The 27,204-nt window shown below is 45.1% G+C and overlaps 1 protein-coding gene across 7 annotated transcripts in view; it reads right to left on the reverse strand.

Moving 5' to 3' along the window:
* LOC148474560 (von Willebrand factor A domain-containing protein 5A-like) overlaps positions 1-27,204 on the reverse strand; it is a 259,425-nt gene that overhangs the window by 14,860 nt on the left and 217,361 nt on the right. For all 7 annotated transcript variants that reach the window (XM_088458408.1, XM_088458407.1, XM_088458406.1 and 4 more), the window contains 4 exons: positions 25,918-26,126; positions 17,563-17,655; positions 8,053-8,115; positions 4,912-4,944 (listed from right to left, as the gene is read on the reverse strand). In XM_088458408.1, the coding sequence (XP_088314534.1) occupies positions 4,912-4,944; positions 8,053-8,115; positions 17,563-17,655; positions 25,918-26,126 (398 nt within the window). The remainder of the gene's footprint in view (positions 1-4,911; positions 4,945-8,052; positions 8,116-17,562; positions 17,656-25,917; positions 26,127-27,204) is intronic.

The raw sequence follows: 27,204 nt of genomic DNA on the forward strand, positions 1-27,204 counted from the left end.
TGATTAAGCGGATGGCGGAATTAAAGTCCTTTTACAGACGCAGGGAAATGGAGCTGGAGGCTTCCTGTAGATCGTTAGAGCTGGCATATGTTGGGGACGGCCTGAAATCTTCTAGGATTACTTGGTTATCCACACAGCGGGAATGGAATGAACATTTGCTAGGTACACTCACATTATGCAACTGGTGACAGGCCAGGAAGTTATCTGGTAATCGATCAAACTGGAAACAGTGCTCTCTGGGCCTGATTCAGAGCCGGACGCTCTGACCAGAACGCTCGCTCTGAATCAGGGCCCTCCTACCTAAAAATGGAGCGGCCTCTTGGACGCTCGCATAGCTGTGGGTTACCACCCACAGCTATAGCGAGCGTCCATGATGATGGTCGCGATGGTCAAGACCATAGCGACCATCGGGCTTGCGACGAGACCCTGCGGTAGGGTCTCGCTGCCGCAAGCCCTGGAGTGATTTTTGCTCCATCAGAGCCAAAATCACTCCCACTGACATCACTAGTGATGTCAGTGGGGCCGGACCAAGACGGTAGGCGTTCCCATGGGAACGCCTCCATCTGGCAGCCACGCCCCCGGCACACCCACCAAAGGGGGCGTGCTGTCACTCACCATTGACAGCACGCCCCCTTTGGTGTGAGACCCCGAGCGACGGATTCCCCGTCGCTCGCCGGGTCTCGCGCATGCGCACGACGGAGCATGCGCACTTCGGCACCATCGACCCGCTTGCGAGTGTACAACGCTCGCGAGCGGGTCAGAATCAGGCCCTCTGTTCACAATATTCAAGATTTATTTAATTATAAGAAAAAAAATATATTAAAAAAGTCAACAGTATCTCTTATTCCACATGGAAATGTATAATAACAAGAAATCGGGATACTGAGAAACCTCTTATGCAGTCATATAAAATTATTCCATTCAAAGCACCGCCCACAAATGATGTCGCCACCAGGTAGTGCTCTTTTCACTTACACGGCACGGCTAGCAGCTCCTACGGACAGCGCGGTGTGTCTGGATACGTGGCCGCTTTAAGTGCCGGAGGACTAGCGGCGATATCATTCTCCGTAGCTCCATACTTCCCAGAGTTCCGCATACAGGAGTGGTAGAAAGTACACGTCAGTAGTACTCTTATACGCTTTTCTTGAACAGCTGACTAACTTTACTACTGAGCTAATTAGCCGTACATATCAAGACTGTGTGTTTTTGGTCACTGGGGGATCATTGGAATACGGAGACTTACTAACAACTATTAACCTGATTCAGAGCCGGACGCTATTTGCGCTCGCTCGTTCAGAAAAAGGGGCTGGCTATTTAAATTGAGCACTAGCTCTTTGCGGACTGTTGACGCCTCTATGTCTGAGTGAGCGTCCGAAACATGCGCTCGCTATTTTGTAAAGACGCCCCTTGGCCGTTCGCATCATACGTCATCTCCGCTATTTATTAGATTAATCGAGTACATCGAAAGGCATATGAACTGCTCGCAGTGCTTGTGGTAGCATTTTCCTACCGCAATCATGCGAGCAGTTCTGGCTAAAAGACAACCAAGTGACGTGGTCTATGACGCTGCTTTGTTAATTATGCACACCCTTAAAACGCCCGTTTTGACCGTTTGGCACGCCTGCGTTCGGATCTCCACTCCCCGTTTTCAAGCACCTTCCCGTTACCACCCACATACGCCTCCTCCTGTCACTCAAATTAGCAGGCATTCGCTATTTTGCGAGCACACGATTTCCGACCGCACTGACTGGTTGGCGCATGCGCATTACGACCCATACGCAGATATGCGAACATCGCTCGGAGCGAACGAGTGGCCGCTTACGAGCGGCTCTGAATCAGGCCCTGATTGCAAGCAACTAACATCCATACTAAAGACCCTTGTTTCAACTCACTGACTATCAACCCACGACCTGCGGGAATTAAACGGAGAGTGTATGTTTCTGCTCGCCTAAGTAACCCATTTGATACAATACTGCCTAACGGAGCAAACTTCTGAGGTTTGGCGTTTATTATTTTGCAAGTTTTGCACAGTTGTTTCAGCAATAAGATTATTTGAACACCTAGACATCATGTCTATCCTATAATCAATGTATGGAATAATTTTATAGGCTGCATAAGAGGTTTCTCTCTATTCCGATTTCTTGTTATTATACATTTCTATGTGGAATAAGAGATAATAGTGCTTTTTATATTTTTTTATATATTATTTTTTCTTATATTTAAATAAATCTTGAATATTGTGAACAGACAGCGCTGTTTCCAGTTTGATCGATTATATGTATATTTATTACATGAGGGTCTCTTAGACAGGTCTATGTGTCGGGGGTGCTTAAGTACTTTCAACAACTGTAGATGGAATTTGGGCTTCCCACAACCACTTTTTCAAGTACATCATGCGCTGCAAGCCCAATTTGTAGACACCACCCCACTGATTCAGGATTCTCCCATTAAGCAATTAGTGACCTCAGTGGTCTCTGAACACTTGGGACCTCATTCAGACCCACTCGCAAGCGGGTCGATGGTGAGGGCCTGCGTGCGCAAGCCCCGGAGCGAGTGAGAAATTCACTCGCTCCGGGGCTCGCTACAAACGGGGCGGCTGTCTGTGTTGATCAACAGCTCGGCCAGTTTTGTAGGTGGGGTGGGGGGTGGCCGGACAAACTAAGGTGTTCCTGAAGGAACGCCTGCCGTTTGTAGGCGGCCCTACTGACATCACCAGTGATGTCAGTAGGGAGCTTCCTGCTCTGTTAGAGCAGGAAGCTAACTGGGGCTTGCGGTAGACGACACCCTACCGCGAGGGTCTCGTCGCAAGCCCCGATGGTGACGATGGTCTCGACCATCGCGACCATCACCTGGTCACTCGCTAAAGCTGTGGGTGGTAACCCACAGCTTAGCGAGCGGCCAGGAGGCCGGGTTCTTAAAACAAAGCGGCCGCCCTCATTCAGAGCAAGTGCTTGCTTTTGCGAGCGGCTCTGAATGAGGGCCTTAATCTTTGTCATTTATTCAGATGTATTGCGAGCACATCACTGCACAGACTTACTGCTTCTTAAACAGAAATGGGAGCGGATTTAGGAGCAATGTCTGATGACACTTGGTAAGACCCCTTGGGCAGTCCTCATGTGTCTACTGCTCCAATTATGTATCATCAAATACAATTATTCCTGATACATAGGGTTTATTTAACGCCTGAGCATATGCATAGATTCGCAATATCCAAAGTGCGGCTCAGACACACGGACTTTCTGCCATCTAAGGTGCATACACACGGTCAGATTTTTCTTCAGATCTGAACGATAACGATTTAAAAAATCGTTCAATCGTTCATATCTGAAGGAAAATCTGACATATCTGAACGATGCGCGTTCCCGATGGTCAGATAACGATATCTGACATCTGATGTGTTTGCAGTCAGATTTGGACGATTCCATTCATTTTAATGCAGTCAAAAATCGTTCATAGTTCAAATCGTTCAAATCGTTGATCAAATCGTTCATCTGACCGTGTGTATGCTCCATTACTGTAGGACTGTCCTATTATCAGCTCCTTCTGGGACAGAATCATTCACACTATCACTTCCACAGGTGTTCCTCATGATATATCCACTCCCACTGTATGTATATTGGGTCTGATTAAAGATAAATTAGACAAACATAACAAGCAATGTTATTAATCTTTGTGTACTTGCAAAGTGTGTATAGCTCGGTCGTGGATGACACCCGTGGGCCAGGTGTTCAGGACATGGTTAGGGCTGGTAAATGAGACTGTTGTCCATGAAAACATTTGTATACCGAGCCAGAAATGCTGAGAAAACGTATAATCGTGTTTGGGATAAATGGTTGGAATCGGTATATACAAAGAGCAAAGTGTATTTTATTTGCCCTTGTATTCTATGGAGAACGCACCTCTGCGGCCTGTACAGGAGGTTGCTGTTCATATAAGAATCTGCGTCTGGGTTACCGGAGTATGCCTGGACCAAATGTTTTTAAGTTATTCCTTTTCTCCACCTTTTTCATTCAACTTAAGTATCTGGCTAGATAACTATGAGGCTGACTCAGCAAGTGCAATGCTGAACGCAGCTCCCCGATTATCGGGAATCTGTGCATGCGCGGACCATTATGTAAGTGTGCAGAATGGATCCTGCTTAATCGCACGCAACCCCTTCTCTGCTTCTGCCTGATTTTCAGACAGCCGCTTTTAAGGGGCGGTGCAGGGGCAGGGTTGGCCACCGTTCATGGAAACATTTCCGCCCCGTTTTCGGGTAATGGCAAGGCCAGGGACTGCGTCAATGCAGTTTACAGACCATGCAAGCCGGCTAGCCTGAGTACCGATGGTCGCGATAGTGATCCTAGCCTGCGATCTCTTTCGCAATGCCGGGATTACAATGGCAGCAGGGGGTATCATACATGGGGTGTCATACACCTCCTGCTACATTCACGTATTTACAATGACAGAATTGCAAAGCTGCCTGCGTGTTACCTGCGTGCTGCCTGCATGTGCCTGTGTGTTGCCTACGTGCTGCTTGTGTGTTGCCTACATGCTTCCTGTGTGCTACCTACGTGCTGAGTGCGTGCTGCCTGTGTGCTGCCTGCGTGTGCCTGTGTGTTACCTACGCTCTACCTGTGTGCTGCCTGTGTGTTGCCTACGCGCTGCCTGTGTGTTGCCTGCGTGCTGCCTGCGTGTTGCCTGTGTGTTACCTACGTGCTGCCTGTGTGTTACCTACGTGCTGCCTGTAGTATTAACATGTGCTCATGTCCTGTTTTTATTGCTAATTGACCCCTCATATCTGTATTGTGTTTACTGTTTGTTTTTATTTTACTACTGTATACAAACATCAATAAAATTTTTTAATAAAAAATAAATAAATCAACAAATTAAAGTACTGTACACTAGTATTTCCATAACAGTATTAATTACCTTCATCGCTGTCTTCCTGTTGCGGTGGAGATACTGTGGAAAAAACACTGCACTGTAAGTTTGCCTCATACCCCATTTTAAAAAAGAACCTCAACTGCATCACAGTACAAGTCTTTAGCCGAAACCTCAATTACAGCACAAACACATACACAGAAATAATGTATTACACATGAACTGGGCAACAGTGAAAATCTAACCCACGTTAAAATAGTTACTTTAAATTGATTCTCCAATATCTGATGATGTACAGTACCTAGGGGTATTTTGGCAGTGTGAATACTGGGAAATATTGGGGTCTATAAAATATATACAGTACGGTGCTGTAGGGTGGTTGGAAAACCTGAATACAGGAATGCTGAGTCACTGTGGTTTACAAAAGAAGTATCAACGATAGTATACTGTAAGCAGAGTCATATTAGACTATATTAAGGCTTTTTACACTTTCCCACATGGAATACTGATACTGTTACCCAGAGAGACTGATAGATATTATTACTGTATGTATAGTTTTGGCCAGAGAAGGTAAAGATGGGACATGAGAGAAACTTTCAGATAAGGTACAATGAGGTTTTTATTAAACTATAGTACAGGGGTTACTGTAGATGTTCTTAAAAGGAAGAGAAGTACAGTACAGGAAGAGAAGTACAGTACAGGAAGAGAAGTACAGCACAGTACAGGAAGAGAAGTACAGTACAGGAAGAGAAGTACAGTACAGGAAGAGAAGTACAGTACAGTACAGGAAGAGAAGTACAGTACAGTACAGGAAGAGAAGTACAGTACAGGAAGAGAAGTACAGTACAGGAATAGAAGTACAGTACAGTACAGGAAGAGAAGTACAGTACAGGAAGAGAAGTGCAGTACAGGAGTAGAAGTACAGTATAGGAATAGAAGTACAGTACAGTACAGGAAGAGAAGTACAGTACAGGAAGAGAAGTGCAGTACAGGAGTAGAAGTACAGTATAGGAATAGAAGTACAGTACAGTACAGGAAGAGAAGTACAGTACAGGAAGAGAAGTACAGTACAGGAATAGAAGTACAGTACAGTACAGGAAGAGAAGTACAGTACAGGAAGAGAAGTACAGTACAGGAATAGAAGTACAGTACAGTACAGGAAGAGAAGTACAGTACAGGAAGAGAAGTACAGTACAGGAGTAGAAGTACAGTACAGTACAGGAATAGAAGTACAGTACAGTACAGGAAGAGAAGTACAGTACAGGAAGAGAAGTACAGTACAGGAGTAGAAGTACAGTACAGTACAGGAAGAGAAGTACAGTACAGGAAGAGAAGTACAGTACAGGAATAGAAGTACAGTACAGTACAGGAAGAGAAGTACAGTACAGGAAGAGAAGTACAGTACAGGAATAGAAGTACAGTACAGTACAGGAAGAGAAGTACAGTACAGGAAGAGAAGTACAGTACAGGAGTAGAAGTACAGTACAGTACAGGAAGAGAAGTACAGTACAGGAAGAGAAGTACAGTACAGGAGTAGAAGTACAGTACACTACAGGAAGAGAAGTACAGTACAGGAAGAGAAGTACAGTACAGGAAGAGAAGTACAGTACAGTACATTAAGAGAAGTACAGTACAGTATAGTAGTAGAACATCTCATTTCATTAAAGACAGCACATGTAACATAGTAGCAGTTGGGTTTGCGACTTTCCCGCAGGAATAATAAATCCCTGATCACCGCTGCAGTGCTTGTAACAATAGCAAATAGAGGGTCTGATTCACTACGGATCGCAAACCTGCGTATGCATGAAGTATGACTGCGATAGTAAGCTAATCCACTGCGACTGCAATGCAAACTCAGTGCAACATAAGGACGCCCACTTTACCTTACACAATCGAGCATCATCGCAGCCTCACGCACACTTGCACAAGCCCTGACCTTACTCAGAAATTGCTAACTTCCAGTATTGCATGTAATATATGCAGAGTAAAATGGAAGTTTTTACCGCCAGCTGTAGAAAGGAGCCGCATGTGTTATAGCATGCAGAGGTACCGGTTTTCTTCTGCACTTGGCTCCTGAAGCTTAACCAGTGGAGGTATATCCTTCTTGGAGTGTCAGATGTCTGGGTGGTAGTACCATACTGTATACCATGCACCAACTTGTAGTTCTGGAGAACTGAACCCACATTTGTGGGCTTTTGCTTTTAATGAATTGTGTTAACCACTTGGTTATAATTTTTATTCTCATTGTATCGTATTCATTTGGGCAGGCACCTGTCTTGTTGTTGCTCCACCTTGCCACAGGTGTCTATATGTGATCAATAGAAAGTTTTACTCCTGAACTGTTCATATTTATATGTACCTACATTAAATATCTCCTTTATTTATTTTAAATTTTTCTAGTCCCCTCAGTTTTATATGGTTCACTTGGTAGCGCCACTATATCTATGAATTTTTTTTGCCTTGTCTGGGCACTAGAGTGTGCCCAGAGTCTATAGTGCATGGTATATATGCGCAAGTCACCGGGAAAATGACCGAGTTGGGTACGCCATTTCCTATTAACATGGTTACAGATATTATTCAGCACTTCTGGTGGGGACTATTATTGATTTTTTTTGAGACATACTATACTATAATATATTTTATATCTTTGTACTTGCATTTCCACTAAGAGATAAGTATGATCTTCCAATCAACAATATAAGGACTGACATATGAACACTTGTCACTGGACATTTAGGTATATTTAAGTATATTTATACTCTATTGGTATATGGATGGACTTTACTGAGCACTGAATCTGAAAAATTGTTTTATATGTATAGCTAAAACATTAAAGCATGTGGTACGCAGGGAGGATTATACAGCAGTATAAGTACATAAATATTCTAGCATGTAGCAATAAATATGTTAAAGTATTGAATTCAAATGTGAAAGGTCTATTACCAGGAGTAGGACAGAGCGTATTAGGATAGCAGTTACTAGCTATAGATTTAGAGTTTAAGGACATTATTTACAGTAAACTCAAGTGAGTGTATAAGCGTAATTCCTGTAAGGACTTATTTATAGGCAAACAGCTGGGCATATATATATATATATATATATATATATATATATATATATATATGAATAGGGAAAGGGGGAGGAGAAAGTAATGTTCAATGTAAGTTAACTGAAAATATATTTGCTTACTTGTCTCAAATTTAGAATTTTTCTTCGCAGAAAGAGGCATACAACATAGGAATTTACGAGTTCCTGTGAAATAAAGAAACATGATGTTATAACCAAAATGTTATTTATTAGTAGGAAATACAGCAACCTAATGTGTCATTATTGCACGTTCTAATTAGGGAGTTAAATTTAGTTAAAAAAAATATTACCTGGAACCAGTGTTTACCCAAGCAAGCTCTGGAAATAAATCTAAAAAACAAGTTTGAGTGGAGACACTAACTAAATTAAATGTATCCTACCTATACAGGATGAGTTAAAATCTGGAGGCACTGCTGAGATCCTAAAAAATGATTTCTCAAGGAAAACTGCAGTTTTATTAAAATGACACACCTACTGTACAGGGGGAGGACATCTTTGAATGGCGTAAGAGATAGGATGTCACCCCGGAAACTCTATGGCTCTGTTGGGGAATTTGGATGATGTCAGGATAGCAGAATTGGAGCTTTATCGGGTAAAGCAGGGGTTCCCAACCGCGGTCCTCAAGGCACACTAACAGTCCATGTTTTAAGGATAGCCTACTTGAGCATAGGTGACTTAATTAGTACCTCAGTTTTTTAAAATGTAACCACCTGTGCTGAAATATGGATATCACTAAAACCAGGACTGTTAGTGTGCCTTGAGGACTGAAAAATTGGAACGAAAAATTGTGTGCAAATAGTGTTGCTTTACTAACCACCAAAGAGCAGTTAGAAAAGAGTTGTTTTCTCCCTTGGTCCCAGCTCCCAAAAATCCTGAGAGCAGACAATTTGGCCTCTACATAAACAAGGAAAAGGAGGATGAAGGGGCATGAGGGGACAATTCTAGTTCCCTGCTTTATCAGGATAAGAATGATAATCAGGGAAGACCTCTCAGGGCCAAGATAAAAATACTGTTCTATTAGCAGCTGTTGATAATATTGTAGGAGTATTTGGGAGAATTCACTATGAAGGGGAGTATCACAAATTAAGGAGTTTTTCCAGAATACGTCCTATAGCAGTGGGGGGGGGATAGTTTTAAAGTTTGGAGGGAGGCAATAATTCAGCAGTCAAAGACGTAACATTGCCCTAACACAGATGCAACCTTGAGGTTGGTACACACCTTGCGATATATCGGCAGATCAATTGATCTGCAGATATATCTCCAGATGATGGTCATTCATACACAATGAACAACCACCATCTGCATGCAGGTTTAACTGTTTTTTTTAAATTGTTTAGAAAACACACTTATGGTGCATACACATGGTCAGATTTTTCCTTCAGATATGAACGATAACGATGTAAAAATCGTTCAGTTGTTCATATCTGAAGGAAAATCTGACATATCTGACATACCTGAACGATGGACGATCAACGATGCGCGTTCCCGATGGTCAGATAACGATTTCTGACATCTGATGTGTTTGCAGTCAGACTTGGACGATTCCATTCATTTTAATGCAGTCAAAAATCGTTCAATCGTTCAAATCATTCAAATCGTTCAAAACTTTGGTAAAATCGTTCAAATCATTCAATCGTTCATCTGACAAGTCTGACAAGTCTGACAAATCTGACCGTGTGTATGCTCCATTAGTTATTCCACATTTTGTGTATTTCCATAGCTAGCTGCCCTCCTCAGCTAGCTGCCCCCAAGACAGTGTGCCTCATTTATCAATGAGTTTTATAATTCACAACGAGTGATAAAACTTGTTGAGTATGATAAATAGTGCTCCAGCCAATCAGCTCCTAACTGTCATTATTCAAACAGATGACAGTTGGGAGCTGATTGGCTGGAGCACCATTATCATACACAGCAAGTTTTATCACTCATGAATGATATAACTCATTGATAAATGAGGCCATGAATGTTAATACATAGTATGTGACACAGGCCTACATCTGAGCCAGTTGGTCAGCTGACTGAAATGCGGATTGATCAAAGGACATACAGTACATTGCATTGTGTGTGTGAGTAAACAACAGGCATTATACTGCTATAAACTATGCTTCAATGAACCCCATCACATACACATGTAATGAATATTACTAGCGACTCATTAATTTACATGTTTTTAAAAACAGATGATAAATTGCATAACTTGAAAATACTGCTTGGAAGTTGCACATATACGTTTAAAAAAGATTGGGTATGAAATAATGGCGGCTGAATAACCACCAGTTCAAATTCCCGAAGCCGGAAGCCCGATGAGTGAACATCCCGACAGGGGCAGGTAAGTACCCTAGTCCTGCCCCCAGTGATGCCTAACCCTAACCACCCCCTTCCCACACCCTAAACCTAACCCTCCTGGGGGGGTGCCTAACCCCCACCGCCCCCTCCCTACAGCCTATCCCTAAACCTCCCTGGGGGTGCTTAACCCTAATTTCCCCCTGGGGGTCCCTAAACCTAACCCCCCCATCCCGGGCTAACGCTGTTACTTACCCGGATCCTTTGTTCGGAATTCTGGAGGTCGGGATGCAGACTCCGGTATCCTGATCCCCTTTGGGATAGCAGTGTCAACATTTTGCCTGGCGGCAGGATTCCGGCGCTGGTACTGTATATCGGCAGCCGACTCCCCGCCCACCGGTATATTAACTACATCCCATTTAAAAACACTTGTGCAGTTCATATCATATACTTTTGACCTGTTTGTACAATGACGGCAGAGCTCATCTGCTCAGTCCCATTGCCCCTGCCAAAACATCAGCATTGCTTTACAACAATGGCATGGCTGCAAGGACACTCATCAGACTTGTGTCTTCATTTTATACATGTGTTGAACATAAAAAAACAACATTATTGTGTACTAACAATAGCGCCCTGACACATGCCATGTAACTGTAGGATGAAGCACCTAACAAATCTCCATAACATGAGAGAAAAGAAACACATCCAGTAGCGTTTTACCTATTGCCTGTACCCAATGCCATACCTAGCCACCTATAGTGCAATAGAAATTGCATACCAGAAAGTTGGGAGTGACTCTGTATTGTGTTCAACTTACTTCTATGGCAATGCAGAATATTTACTGATGTTTACAGGTGTTAGATTTATTACCTTTGCCAGGGACGGGCAGCTCCCTTGCAATCACAAAGGCACTTAGGTGCAATGTGTGCCAACTTTGCCCAACTATTTTGCCAGCTGTCAGGGAAAGAAAAATTGTTTATGGGGCTGGATAGTGGCTAACCAGGTCAGCATACTTTGGCCTTTGAAGAGGGCAACAGACCAATTAGCATATATATATTTTTTCTTTTTAAGTGGCCTAACATTTAAGTATCAGCTGGTGGCAGGAAAGTTATCCCTTTCGCCGCTGAGGGTTTTGTCACCCTTATGCTAAGGTCATTTTATTCACAATTTCACTCATATTCCAACATCAATATCAATGATTTTTATCATGCGGTGCCACACAAATATACCTTGTTTATTTCAGGGGACATTGTATTGTCAGAAAATACCATTAGTCATTTTTTTTTTTACTCTAAAAGCAAAAGTAGAGATATGGTAAGAACTTACCCTTGTTATCTCTTTTTCTACGAGGTCCATAGGGTCCACAGGGTGACCTTGGGGTATAGGTGATGCAGAGTCATCCGGGCATCTTACGCTGTAAATTTTTCTCCCAGGATGCACTTGGGTCTCCCTCTATACCTCGCCCCCAGGCCAAAGGCACCACAGGTTCGTAGCAAGCCAAAAACCGGAGGAGGATAAAAGAGAGAAGAAAGTCTGGAACACTCGAGAATCACATTCTCACACAGAAAGAGACGGACAACCGATGACCAGAGCGAAGCCCATCTGAAGCCAGGTGCGTCAAAGGTGGGTGCCCTGTGGACTCTATGCACTTTGAGGAAAGAGAGATAATAAAGGTAAGTTCTTACCATATCTCTTTTTCCTCTTCAGGGTCCATTGGCTCCACAGGGAGACCTTGGGGATGTCCCAAAGCAGTCCCTTTAAGGGTGGGGTCGCTCCTGTGTAGAGAGGAGAATCCGCCGCTCAAAGGAAGCATCCTGAGGGGCAAAGGTATCAAATGCATAATACCTCAGAAAGGTCTGGACAGAAGACCAGGTGGCCGCCTTACAAAGCTGAACAGCCAAGGCGCCACGGCAAGCTGCCCATGAAGGATCCACAGACCGAGTCGAATAAGCAGTAACAGAGGGTGGAATTGGAAGGCCATCAGAAGTGTACACCTCAGAAATCGTCATGCGAATCCACCTAGCCAAAGTTTGCTTATTGGCTGGCCATCCCTTCTTGTGGAATCCATAGAATATAAATAAGGAGTCCGACTTCCGAAGGGAACTGGTACAATCCACATAAATCCTGAGGGCACGTACCACATCCAATGAGGCCTCACCTCCTGAGCGATCTAGAGAATTAAAGGCCAGTACAATAATTTCCTCATTAATGTAGAAACTAGAAACCACCTTAGGAAGGAACCCAGAGTGAGTCCGAAGCACTGCCCTGTCCTGGTGAAAAACTAGAAAAACAACAAGAGAGAGCCCCCAAGTCTGACACTCTTCTGGCGGATGCTATAGCCAGAAGAAAAATCATCTTAGCTGTAAGCCATTTGAGATCCAGTTCAGTGGTTCAAATGGAGGGCCCTAAGGACAACAGCCAAATCCTAAGGCGCCAAAGGAGGGACAAAGGGAGGCTGAATGCGAAGGACACCCTGTAGGAAAGTGCAGATATCAGGAAGAGGAGCAATCCTTTGCTGGAACCACACTGACAGAGCAGAGACATGCACCTTCAGTGAGGCAAGGTGGAGACCAATGTCCAAACCCGCCTGCAGGAAAGCCAAAACTCTGGATATGCGAAACACCTGGGGATCATAACCCATGGGACGAAACCATTGAAAGTAGGTATGCCACACCTTGTGGTAAATCCTGGCAGAAGCTGGTTTACGTGCTCTGAGCATGGTGTTAACCACAGAGCCAGAAAAACCCTTGGATTTAGGAAGGATGTCTCAAGAGCCACGCCATTAATGACAGATGACCCAGGTCTGGGTAAAGGCAAGGACCTTGAGACAACAGGTCCGGACAATGAGGCAACAGCAATGGAGTGTCTATGGAGAGACTCTGAAGATCTGAGTACCAGTGATGTCTGGGCCATACTGGAGCCACCAGCATGACAGTGCCTCCTTCTTGTTTGAACTTCCGAAGGACTCCAGGAAGAAGGGAGATTGGAGGAAACAGGTACGCAAACTGAAAGGTCCACTTGAATGACAGAGCGTCTACCAGGAGAGCCTTGGCATCTCTTGCTCTGGACCCGTACTCTGGCAGTTTGTGATTGTGTTGGGAAGCCATGAGGTCCACGTCCGGAAGGCCCCACTTGTCCACTAGGAGCTGAAACACCTCTTGGTGTAGAGACAATTCCCTGGGATGCACGTCGTGATGGCTGAGGAAGTCCGCTTCCCAATTGAGAACTCCTGGAATAAACACTGCTGATATGGCTGGGGGATGACCTACCAGCCATGTCAGAATGCGTGACACCTCTGTCATTGCCACCTGACTTCGAGTTCCTCCTTGATGGTTGATGTAAGCAACCGTCGTGGTATTGTCTGACTGAACTTGCATGAGCTTTCCGTGAAGTATGAGTCTGGCATGTTGCAGGGCCCTGAAGACCGCCCGAAGTTCCAATATGTTGATTGGCAGGGCAGACTCCTCTGCGGTCCACCGTCCTTGAAATGAGTATGGACCAATCACTGTGGCCCAACCCCGGAGACTGGCATCCATCATCAGGAAAACCCAGTCCGGTATCCAAAAGGGGCACCTTATCTCCTTTCACTTTGTTTCCTAACACTGCTTAGTAAATAGACCCCCAAGGCTCGTAGCACAGGCAGTGCCCCCTCCATTTGACATCAAGTGGAGGGGCAGGGTTACAACAATGCTCGGAACATCCTCAGGATGCTCTGGTAGCTGTAGGAGGAGCAGTGTAACCATCTGAAGCATCCTAAGGACTCTCCAGGTGCCAGTGCTGCAGAGATTCTGGCTGCAGGATGCTGTCCCGGGCACCCTGCTAGCCAGATACGGGAGCCGTGAGTGAGCGGCGGTGTCGCCCACAAAGCACTGCACTCTGTGTGGCAGCACCACTCGCACACACCCCAAGTTATGGCCCTGGTGAATATAGACCAAGGACACCCATCTCCCATGACTGCAGAAGTGCAGCGGCAGCTGCTGCCACTGAGGAGGAGGTAATGTGGTCCTGACTAAGTGGATAAATTACCTACTCCCACTGTTCTGTCATTTTACATTTAAATTTTAACTACAGTACCCGGCTCCACTCAGGTGGAAGTCAGTGATCTGTATCTCCCTAGGCAGCTGGTTCCCTCTGTCAGTGGCCTGCACTCTGGTGATCTCTGCCACTTGGACTCCAGCTCCATTGTACAGAGCCATACCTCCAGCACAGGAACCACCTCTAAGGACTTGTACTGAGCCACACCTCCAGCACAGGAATCACCTCTAAGGACTTGTACTGAGCCACACCTCCAGCACAGGAACCACCTCTAAGGACTTGTACTGAGCCACACCTCCAGCACAGGAACCACCTCTAGGGACTTGTACTGCGCCACACCTCCTGCACAGGAACCACCTCTAGGGACTTGTACTGCGCCACACCTCCTGCACAGGAACCACCTCTAAGGACTTGTACCGAGCCACACCTCCAGCACAGGAACCACCTCTAAGGACTTGTACTGAGCCATACCTCCAACACAGGAACCACCTCTAGGGACTTGTACTGAGCCATACCTATAGCACAGGAACCACCTCTAGGGTATTGTACTGAGCCACACCTCCAGCACAGAAACCACCTCTAGGGACTTTTACTGAGCCATACCTCCAGCACAGGAACCACCTCTAGGGACTTGTACTGAGCCACACCTCCAGCACAGGAACCTCCTCTAGGGACTTGTACTGAGCCACACCTCCAGCACAGGAACCACCTCTAAGGACTTGTACTGAGCCATACCTCCAGCACAGGAACCACCTCTAGGGACTTGTACTGAGCCACACCTCCAGCACAGGAACCACCTCTAGAGACTTGTACTGAGCCATACCTCCAACACAGGAACCACCTCTAGGGACTTGTACTGAGCCATACCTATAGCACAGGAACCACCTCTAGGGTATTGTACTGAGCCACACCTCCAGCACAGAAACCACCTCTAGGGACTTTTACTGAGCCATACCTCCAGCACAGGAACCACCTCTAGGGACTTGTACTGAGCCACACCTCCAGCACAGGAACCTCCTCTAGGGACTTGTACTGAGCCACACCTCCAGCACAGGAACCACCTCTAAGGACTTGTACTGAGCCATACCTCCAGCACAGGAACCACCTCTAGGGACATGTACTGAGCCACACCTCCAGCACAGGAACCACCTCTAGAGACTTGTACTGAGCCATACCTCCAGCACAGGAACCACCTCTAGGGACTTGTACTGAGCCACACCTCCAGCACAGGAACCACCTCTAAGGACTTGTACTGAGCCGCACCTCCAGCACAGGAACCACCTCTAGGGACTTGTACTGAGCCACACCTCCAGTACAGGAACCACCTCTAGGGACTTGTACTGAGCCATACCACCAGCACAGGAACCACCTCTAAGGACTTGTACTGAGCCACACCTCCAGCACAGGAACCACCTCTAAGGACGTACTGAGAACCACCTCTAAGGACTTGTACTGAGCCACACCTCCAGCACAGGAACCACCTCTAAGGACTTGTACTGAGCCATACCTCCAGCACAGGAACCACCTCTAAGGACTTGTACTGAGCCATACCACCAGCACAGGAACCACCTCTAGGGACTTGTACTGAGCCATACCTCCAGCACAGGAACCACCTCTAAGGACTTGTACTGAGCCATACCTCCAGCACAGGAACCACCTCTAAGGACGTACTGAGAACCACCTCTAAGGACTTGTACTGAGCCACACCTCCAGCACAGGAACCACCTCTAAGGACTTGTACTGAGCCATACCTCCAGCACAGGAACCACCTCTAAGGACTTGTACTGAGCCATACCTCCAGTACAGGAACCACCTCTAGGGACTTGTACTGAGCCATACCACCAGCACAGGAACCACCTCTAGGGACTTGTACTGAGCCATACCTCCAGCACAGGAACCACCTCTAAGGACGTACTGAGAACCACCTCTAAGGACTTGTACTGAGCCACACCTCCAGCACAGGAACCACCTCTAAGGACTTGTACTGAGCCATACCTCCAGCACAGGAACCACCTCTAAGGACTTGTACTGAGCCATACCTCCAGCACAGGAACCTCCTCTAGGGACTTGTACTGAGCCACACCTCCAGCACAGGAACCACCTCTAAGGACTTGCGACTTTTCGCCAGTCGGATACTTATCTCCATATTCAACTGCAAATACTTTTCGCGTACACTGAGAGTCAATGCAATGTAATATGCGGAAAAGATTCACCTCTGAATAATTGGAGAAAAATTGTGCAAAATCGTTATTTTGGTGTGGAAAGGTGGGGAAACCACTAAGACAGCCCCGCAAAGGATAAAAGCGTAAAAAATCCCTTAAAAAAGTGAGGAACACCCCAAAAAAGTACTTTGAATTTGGGGAACGAAAAAGTACAAAGTGGGGATACAAACATAAAAACTAGTGAAATAGACTTCTGTGGGGTCTGCAAGTATAGGGGAGGTGTTTTTAGGATTGCAGGTGCTTGCTTCAGGTGCGTTTTTCAAAACTGCAGATTAGCGACTTTAAACCATGCTAGCACCCATTTTCATGTACCCCAAATTTAACAGGACAACTTATTTTCACCAAAAAATACTGCTTAATGCTATTCTTCACCACTTTTGTAAAGACGCTAATTAGTACCTATTGACACAATTTAAGTACCCCAAATAGCTCTATTAGGGCTATTCGGGGGCATCTAGATTGAACCCCAATGTTAGTGCACCATTTGGGGGATGTCAGGCTAACTTACCCAATTCTGACAGCATTTTTTGCCTGGTTCAGATTCACCTGGTTACGTTTTTGCTTGTTTTGGAATGAAATACGGAGAATAGCAGGGGCGCGCACGAAAAGTTTTCGCATCCAGAACACGCGATCTCGGTGAAAAGTACGGCATTCAAAAGTTTTCAGCGTACGCAAAACTATTTGAATACGGCCCTAAGACTAATAAATGTTACAGTTGGGTTTGTAAACAGATGGTCATGTGACAGTTGGAAGTACTGTGGTTCAGGTGAGTGGTTACACTGGGAAGTGTGCAACCATTGGGAAATAATGCACAGTCATGTGATCTAGTGTGTCCAATCATGTTATTAAGAAGACTGTCATTATAACACACAAATTTAGATGGGAGCTTTGCCGCTCCGCCACGCCCGAACCATTGCCCCAATCTAATTTTTTCTCTTCGATTGGCACATCCACGTGGTAAGACCATTATATTTTTACATTCAACCAATCTCTCAAAATAGGTCTCACAGAGAAAAAAAAATTCTTCAATTAATATATTTTATATTAAGATTACGGGAGGGATGACACTTACTTGGGGCGCGGGCCTTTACACTTATCTCGCAGTCTGACAATAAATTGTATTGCTTCAAATACATTCCCTGTGACATGGAGTATAGCATCAATCCTGAAAAAAATGGATATAATAATAATGAGTACAAAGTGTAATATACACGTAAAGATTTTCTGTCCAATCATCCAACTAGCTGATTGGTTGGAATGAAAATCTGGTAACGTATGGGAGTAACTGATGATCAGCAATTTGCTCCTAAATGACATAAAACAGATGAAAATGGCGTCAGACAAGTTTGTTAAATGTTTGATCTAAACAATTTGTTCAAACAACAGTTTTTGTCCATTTTCCGGCGTTTGGGAGCAAATTGCTGATTGTCAGTTACTCCCATACCTTACCAGATTTTCATTCCAACCAATCAAGTAGTTGGATGGTTGGACAGAAAATCTTTAGGTGTGTGGCCAGCTCATACAGTAGTCTATGTGCCAAATTCAGAGAGAGATGTGTGAGCTACATCACCTCACTAATATCACTATAAACAGTGTCAGAGAGAGGGATGTGTGAGCTACATCACCTCACTAATATCACTATACACAGTGTCAGAGAGAGGGATGTGTGAGGTATACCAGCTCCCTAATATCACTATACACAGTGTCAGAGAGAAGGATGTGTGAGCTACATCACCTCACTAATATCACTATACACAGTGTCAGAGAGAGGGATGTGTGAGGTATACCATCTCACTAATATCACTATACACAGAGTCAGAGAGAGGGATGTGTGAGGTACACCAGCCTACTAATATCACTATACACAGTGTCAGAGAGAGGGATGTGTGAGCTACATCACCTCACTAATATCACTATACACAGTGTCAGAGAGAGGGATGTGTGAGGTATACCAGCTCCCTAATATCACTATACACAGTGTCAGAGAGAAGGATGTGTGAGCTACATCACCTCACTAATATCACTATACACAGTGTCAGAGAGAAGGATGTGTGAGGTAGACCAGCTCACTAATATCACTATAAACAGTGTCAGAGAGAGGGATGTGTGAGTTACACCAGCTCACTAATATCACTATACACAGTGTCAGAGAGGGATGTGCGAGGTATACCAGCTCCCTAATATCACTATACACAGTGTCAGAGAGAGGGATGTGTGAGGTACACCAGCTCACTAATATCACTATACACAGTGTCAGAGAGAGGGATGTGTGAGCTACATCACCTCACTAATATCACTATACACAGTGTCAGAGAGAAGGATGTGTGAGGTGGACCAGCTCACTAATATCACTATACACAGTGTCAGAGAGAAGGATGTGTGAGGTGGACCAGCTCACTAATATCACTATACACAGTATCAGAGAGAAGGATGTGTGAGGTATACCAGCTCACTAATATCACTATACACAGTGTCAGAGAGAGGGATGTGTGAGGTACACCAGCTCACTAATATCACTATACACAGTATCAGAGAGAGGGATGTGTGAGGTACATCACCTCACTAATATCACTATACACAGTGTCAGAGAGAAGGATGTGTGAGGTAGACTAGCTCACTAATATCACTATAAACAGTGTCAGAGAGAGGGATGTGTGAGGTACACCAGCTCACTAATATCACTATAATTAGTGTCAGAGAGAGGGATGTGTGAGCTACATCACCTCACTAATATCACTATACACAGTGTCAGAGAGAGGGATGTGTGAGCTACATCACCTCACTAATATCACTATAAACAGTGTCAGAGAGAGGGATGTGTGAGGTACACCAGCTCACTAATATCACTATACGCAGTGTTAGAGAGAGGGATGTGTGAGCTACATCACCTCACTAATATCACTATAAACAGTGTCAGAGAGAGGGATCTGTGAGGTACACCAGCTCACTAATATCACTATACATAGTGTCAGAGAGAGGGATGTGTGAGGTACACCAGCTCACTAATATCACTATACATAGTGTCAGAGAGAGGGATGTGTGAGGTACACCAGCTCACTAATATCACTATACATAGTGTCAGAGAGAGGGATGTGTGAGGTATACCAGCTCCCTAATATCACTATACACAGTGTCAGAGAGAGGGATGTGTGAGGTACACCAGCTCACTAATATCACTATACACAGTGTCAGAGAGAGGGATGTGTGAGGTATACCAGCTCACTAATATCACTATACACAGAATCAGTGAGAGGGATGTGTGAGGTATACCACCTCACTAATATCACTATACACAGTGTCAGAAAGAGGGATGTGTGAGGTACACCAGCTCCCTAATATCACTATACACAGTGTCAGAGAGAGGGATGTGTGAGGTATACCAGCTCACTAATATCACTATACACAGTGTCAGAGAGAGGGATGTGTGAGGTACACTAGCTCACTAATATCACTATACACAGAATCAGCGAGAGGGATGTGTGAGGTATATCAGCTCACTAATATCACTATACACAGTGTCAGAGACAGGGATGTGTGAGGTATACCAGCTCACTAATATCACTATACACAGTGTCAGAGAGAGGGATGTGTGAGGTATACCAGCTCACTAATATCACTATATACAGTGTCAGAGAGAGGGATGTGTGAGGTATACCAGCTCACTAATATCACTATACACAGTATCAGAGAGAGGGATGTGTGAGGTACACCAGCCTACTAATATCACTATACACAGTGTCAGAGAGAGGGATGTGTAAGGTATACCAGCTCACTAATATCACTATACACAGTATCAGAGAGAGGGATGTGTGAGGTATACCATCTCACTAATATCACTATACACAGTGTCAGAGAGAGGGATGTGTGAGGTACAGGGCTGCCATCAGAAATTTTGGGGCCCGGTACTGACAAAATAGGCAGGGCCCCCTGGGGTATAGGGCAGACTTGGGTGGAGATGTGGATAATGTGGGTGGAGCTACTTGGGGGGTGGTGCATTAATTGGTATGTAAATCAGGGATGGCTAGACATGGTGGATGGGGGGGCACAGGGTAGAGAAGGCTGGGTATTAATGGGGACACAGGGAGGGAAGGCTAAAAATTTGGGGGCACTTGGCTGGGAAGAGTGGATTGGGGTGGCAAAGGGCAGGGAAGGCTGGCTCGGTCTAAGGGGGGCAAAGGGCAGGGAAGGCTGGCTGGACTAGGGGAGAGGCAGGGCAGAGAAGGCTGGCTGGACTAGGACATGGAAGACAGGCAGGCTGGACTAGAAGGGGAAGGGAGTGCAGGGAAGTCTGGCTGAACTGGTGGAGTGGGCAGGGAAGGATGGCTTGCTAGACTAGGGGGGTGGACAGGGAAGGAATTCTTGCTGCACTGGGGGGAGGGTGGGCAGGGAAGGATGCTGGCTGCACTGGGGGGAGGGTGGGCATGGAAGGATGCTGGCTGCACTGGGGGGAGGGTGGGCAGGGAACGATGCTGGCTGCATTGGGGGGAGGGCTGGCAGGGAAGGATGCTGGCTGCATTGGGGGGAGGGCGGGCAGGGAAGGATGCTGGCTGCACTGGGGGAGGGTGGGAAGGGAAGGATGCTGGCTGCACTGGGGGGAGGGTGGGCAGTGAAGGATGCTGGCTGCACTGGTGGTGGGGGTGGGCAGGGAAGGAAGGCTGGCTGCACTGGTGGGGGGGTGGGCAGGGAAGGAAGGCTGGCTGCACTGGTGGGGGGGCCTGGAAGGATGCTGGCTGCACTGGTGGTGGGGGTGGGCAGGGAAGGAAGGCTGGCTGCACTGGTGGGGGTGTGGGCAGGGAAGGAAGGCTGGCTGCACTGGTGGGGGGGCCAGGAAGGATGGCTTTCTGGACTGGGGGGATAGGTAGGGAAGGATGGCTTGCTGGACTGGGGGGGGTGGGCAAGGAAGGAAGGCTGGCTGCACTGGGGGGGTGGGCAGGGAAGGAAGGATGGCTGGGATGGAGAGGGCTTAGGGAAGGCTGGCTGGACTGGGGGAGGGGAAGGGAAGGCTATCTGGACTCGAGTGGGGGCACAAAACATGTAGAACAGAAGTACCTGAGAAAGGGGCCATCTGATAGCAGCGAGTAGTGCAGCAGGTTGAGAAAAAGAGCATCTGCGTTGCGGCATTAAAAAACTATGGAGCCGGTCGTGAGCGAATCATAGCTCGCGGAACAGCAGCCAATCAGGGCGGCTGGTCCTGCTTGGCAGCCGTTCCGCGAGCTGTTATTGGATCGCGGGCGGCTCCATTGTAGTTCAAATGCCGCAGCACCACTGACGCTCTTCCTCACCGAGTCGCCGCTGCCAGCCGGGCCCCCTCTCTCTCCGGGCCCGGGACAGGAGGCCCGGCGGTCCCCCCCTGATGGCGGCCCTGGTGAGGTATACCAACTCACTAATATCACTATACACAGTGTCAGAAAGAGGGATGTGTGAGGTACACCAGCTCACTAATACCACTATACACAGTGTCAGAGAGAGGGATGTGTGAGGTATACCAGCTCCCTAATATCACTATACACAGTGTCAGACAGAGGGATGTGTGAAGTATACCAGCTCACTAATATCACTATACACAGAATCAGTGAGAGGGATGTGTGAGGTATACCACCTCACTAATATCACTATACACAGTGTCAGAGAGAGGGATGTGTGAGGTACACCAGCTCCCTAATATCACTATACACAGAGTCAGAGAGAGGGATGTGTGAGGTACACCAGCCTACTAATATCACTATACACAGTGTCAGAGAGAGGGATGTGTGAGGTACACCAGCTCACTATTATCACTATACACAGTGTCAGAGAGAGGGATGTGTGAGGTATATCAGCTCACTAATATCACTATACACAGTGTCAGAGAGAGGGATGTGTGAGGTATACCACCTCACTAATATCACTATACACAGTGTCAGAAAGAGGGATGTGTGAGGTACACCAGCTCCCTAATATCACTATACACAGTGTCAGAGAGAGGGATGTGTGAGGTACACCAGCTCACTAATATCACTATACACAGTGTCAGAGAGAGGGATGTGTGAGGTACACCAGCTCACTAATATCACTATACACAGTGTCAGAAAGAGGGATGTGTGAGGTATACCAGCTCACTAATATCACTATACACAGTGTCAGAAAGAGGAATGTGTGAGGTACACCAACTCACTAATATCACTATACACAGTGTCAGAGAGAGGGATGTGTGAGGTATACCAGCTCACTAATATCACTATACACAGTGTCAGAGAGAGGGATGTGTGAGGTATACCAGCTCACTAATATCACTATAAACAGTGTCAGAGAGAGGGATCTGTGAGGTACACCAGCTCACTAATATCACTATACACAGAATCAGCGAGAGGGATGTGTGAGGTATACCAGCTCACTAATATCACTATACACAGTGTCAGAGAGAGGGATGTGTGAGGTATACCAGCTCCCTAATATCACTATACACACTGTCAGAGAGAGGGATGTGTGAGGTACACCAGCTCCCTAATATCACTATACACAGAATCAGCGAGAGGGATGTGTGAGGTATACCAGCTCACTAATATCACTATACACAGTGTCAGAGAGAGGGATGTGTGAGGTATACCATCTCACTAATATCACTATACACAGTGTCAGAGAGAGGGATGTGTGAGGTATACCAACTCACTAATATCACTATACACAGTATCAGAGAGAGGGATGTGTGAGGTATACCATCTCACTAATATCACTATACACAGTGTCAGAGAGAGGGATGTGTGAGGTATACCAACTCACTAATATCACTATACACAGTGTCAGAAAGAGGGATGTGTGAGGTATACCAGCTCACTAATATCACTATACACATTGTCAGAGAGAGGGATGTGGGAGGTATACCAGCTCACTAATATCACTATAAACAGTGTCAGAGAGAGGGATGTGTGAGGTATACCAGCTCCCTAATATCACTATACACAGTGTCAGAGAGAGGGATGTGTGAGGTATACCAGCTCCCTAATATCACTATACACAGTGTCAGAGAGAGGGATGTGTGAAGTATACCAGCTCACTAATATCACTATACACAGTGTCAGAGAGAAGGATGTGTGAGGAATACCAGCTCACTAATATCACTATACACAGTGTCAGAGAGAGGGATGTGTGAGGTATACCAGCTCACTAATATCACTATACACAGTGTCAGAGAGGGATGTGTGAAGTATACCAGCTCACTAATATCACTATACACAGTGTCAGAAAGAGGGATGTGTGAGGTATACCAGCTCACTAATATCACTATACACAGTGTCAGAGAGACGGATGTGTGAGGTATACCAGCTCACTAATATCACTATACACAGTGTCAGAGAGACGGATGTGTGAGGTATACCAGCTCACTAATATCACTATACACAGTGTCAGAGAGAGGGATGTGTGAGGTATAACAACTAACTAATATAACTTGTAATTTTAGCTGCACCTCTTTGTTTATTAATGTAAAAGTATTTATTATAAGTTGTTATATCCATTATTTATTTTCTAGTAAAAACCTGTTACATATGTATGTGATCTGTGTGTATAAAGCTGTGTTACATATGTATGTGATCTGTGTGTATAAAGCTGTGTTACATATGTATGTGATCTGTGTGTATAAAGCTGTGTTACATATGTATGTGATCTGTGTGTATAAAGCTGTGTTACATATGTATGTGATCTGTATGTATAAAGCTGTGTTACATATGTATGTGATGTGTGTGTATAACGCTGTGTTACATATGTGTGTGATCTGTGTGTATAAAACTGTATTACATATGTATGTGATCTGTGTGTATAAAGCTGTGTTACATATGTATGTGATCTGTGTGTATAAAGCTGTGTTACATATGTATGTGATCTGTATGTATAAAGCTGTGTTACATATGTATGTGATCTGTGTGTATAAAGCTGTGTTACATATGTATGTGATCTGTATGTATAAAGCTGTGTTACATATGTATGTGATCTGTGTGTATAAAGCTGTGTTACATATGTATGTGATCTGTGTGTATAAAGCTGTGTTACATATGTATGTGATCTGTATGTATAAAGCTGTGTTACATATGTATGTGATCTGTGTGTATAAAGCTGTGTTACATATGTATGTGATCTGTGTGTATAAAGCTGTATTACATATGTATGTGATCTGTGTGTATAAAGCTGTGTTACATATGTATGTGATCTGTGTGTATAAAACTGTGTTACATATGTATGTGATCTGTGTGTATAAAGCTGTGTTACATGTGTATGTGATCTGTGTATAAAGCTGTGTTACATATGTATGTGATATGTGTGTATAAAGTTGTGTTACATATGTGTATGTGATCTGTGTGTATAAAGTTGTTACATATGTATGTGATCTATGTGTATAAAGCTGTGTTACATATGCATGTTATCTGTGCGTATAAAGCTATGTTACATATGTATGTGAGCTGTGTGTATAAAGCTATGTTACATATGTATGTGATGTGTGTGTATAAAGCTGTGTTACATATGTATGTGATCTGTGTGTATAAAGCTGTGTTACATATGTATGTGATCTGTGTGTATAAAACTGTGTTACATATGTATGTGGTCTGTGTGTATAAAGCTGTGTTACATATGTATGTGATCTGTGTGTATAAAGCTGTGTTACATATGTATGTGATCTGTGTGTATAACGCTGTGTTACATATGTATGTGATGTATGTATAAAACTGTGTTACATATGTATGTGATCTGTGTGTATAAGATGTGTTACATATGTATGTGATCTGTGTGTGTATAAAGCTGTGTTACATATGTATGTGATCTGTATGTATAAGATGTGTTACATATGTATGTGATCTGTGTATATAAAGCTGTGTTACATGTGTATGTGATCTGTGTGTATAAAGCTGTGTTACATATGTATGTGATATGTGTGTATAAAGCTGTGTTACATATGTATGTGATCTGTGTGTATAAAGTTGTGTTACATATGTATGTGATGTGTGTGTATAAAGCTGTGTTACATATGTATGTGATCTGTGTGTATAAAGCTGTGTTACATATGTATGTGATGTGTGTGTATAAAGCTGTGTTACATATGTATGTGATCTGTGTGTATAAAGCTGTGTTACATATGTATGTGATCTGTGTGTATAAAGCTGTGTTACATATGTATGTGATCTGTGTGTATAAAGCTGTGTTACATATGTATGTGATCTGTGTGTATAAAACTGTGTTACATATGTATGTGATCTGTGTGTATAAAGCTGTGTTACATATGTGTGTGATCTGTGTGTATAAAACTGTGTTACATATGTATGTGATCTGTGTTACAGTGATAGATGTAGCGGAGTGTGGCAGAAAGAAACAACCTGCCCTTGCTGTGCCCTACATTGGGCATAATTGTACCTTTATGTTCTATTACAGCGCAATGCTCTGTAGGATGGGGGTTACATACCTGGAGCCGGGATGTCCCTGCGCACCGCAGTACCCTCCACCAGTGTCTTAGAGTCCTTGTTGACAGCTACAAAGGCTGTAAGAGAGGAGATGACTCCGGACTGTAGACTGGTCTCCAAGATTCTCTTCTTTACCTCCTCCGAGTCTGAGTCAGTTCCGTGCTGCAGCTGCGAGATCATGGCTTTGGCTGCCAGTCTGTGTATGGTGGGTCTGAGAGAATAAGACCAGTTATTACATGGGGGTAATCAGGGCTTTGGCTGCCAGTCTGTGTATGGTGGGTCTGAGAGAATAAGACCAGTTATTACATGGGGGTAATCAGGGCTTTGGCTGCCAGTCTGTGGATGGTGGGTCTGAGAGAATAAGACCAGTTATTACATGGGGGATCAGGGCTTTGGCTGCCAGTCTGTGGATGGTGGGTCTGAGATAATAAGACCAGTTATTATATGGGGGGGATCAGGGCTTTGGCTGCCAGTCTGTGGATGGTGGGACTGAGAGAATAAGACCAGTTATTACATGGGGGATCAGGGCTTTGGCTGCCAATCTGTGGATGGAGGGACTGAGAGAATAAGACCAGTTATTACATGGGGTTATCAGAGCTTTGGCTGCCAGTCTGTGGATGGTGGGTCTGAGAGAATAAGGCCAGTTATTACAGGGAGGGGGGGGGGATTAGGGCTTGGCTGCCAGTCTGTGGATGGTGGGTCTGAGAGAATAAAACCAGTTATTACATGGGGGAATCAGGGCTTTGGCTGCCTGTCTGTGGATGGTGGGTCTGAGAGAATAAGACCAGTTATTACATGGGGGATCAGGGCTTTGGCTGCCAGTCTGTGGATGGTGGGACTGAGAGAATAAGACCAGTTATTACATGGGGTTATCAGAGCTTTGGCTGCCAGTCTGTGGATGGTGGGTCTGAGAGAATAAGGCCAGTTATTACATGGAGGGGGGGGGGGATTAGGGCTTGGCTGCCAGTCTGTGGATGGTGGGTCTGAGAGAATAAAACCAGTTATTACATGGGGGAATCAGGGCTTTGGCTGCCTGTCTGTGGATGGTGGGTCTGAGAGAATAAGACCAGTTATTACATGGGGTTAACAGAGCTTTGGTTGACAGTCTGTGGATGGTGGGTCTGAAAGAATAAGACCAGTTATTACATGGGAGCTCATGGCTTTGGCTGCCAGTCTGTGGATGGTGGGTCTGAGAGAATAAGACCAGTTATTACATGGGGGGTTATCAGAGCTTTGGCTGCCAGTCTGTGGATGGTGGGTTTTAGAGAATAAGACCAGTTATTACATGG

This window comes from Taudactylus pleione, unplaced genomic scaffold (genome assembly GCF_031769625.1).
Source record: "Taudactylus pleione unplaced genomic scaffold, aTauple2 ptg000830l, whole genome shotgun sequence".
Lineage (NCBI taxonomy): Eukaryota > Metazoa > Chordata > Amphibia > Anura > Myobatrachidae > Taudactylus > Taudactylus pleione.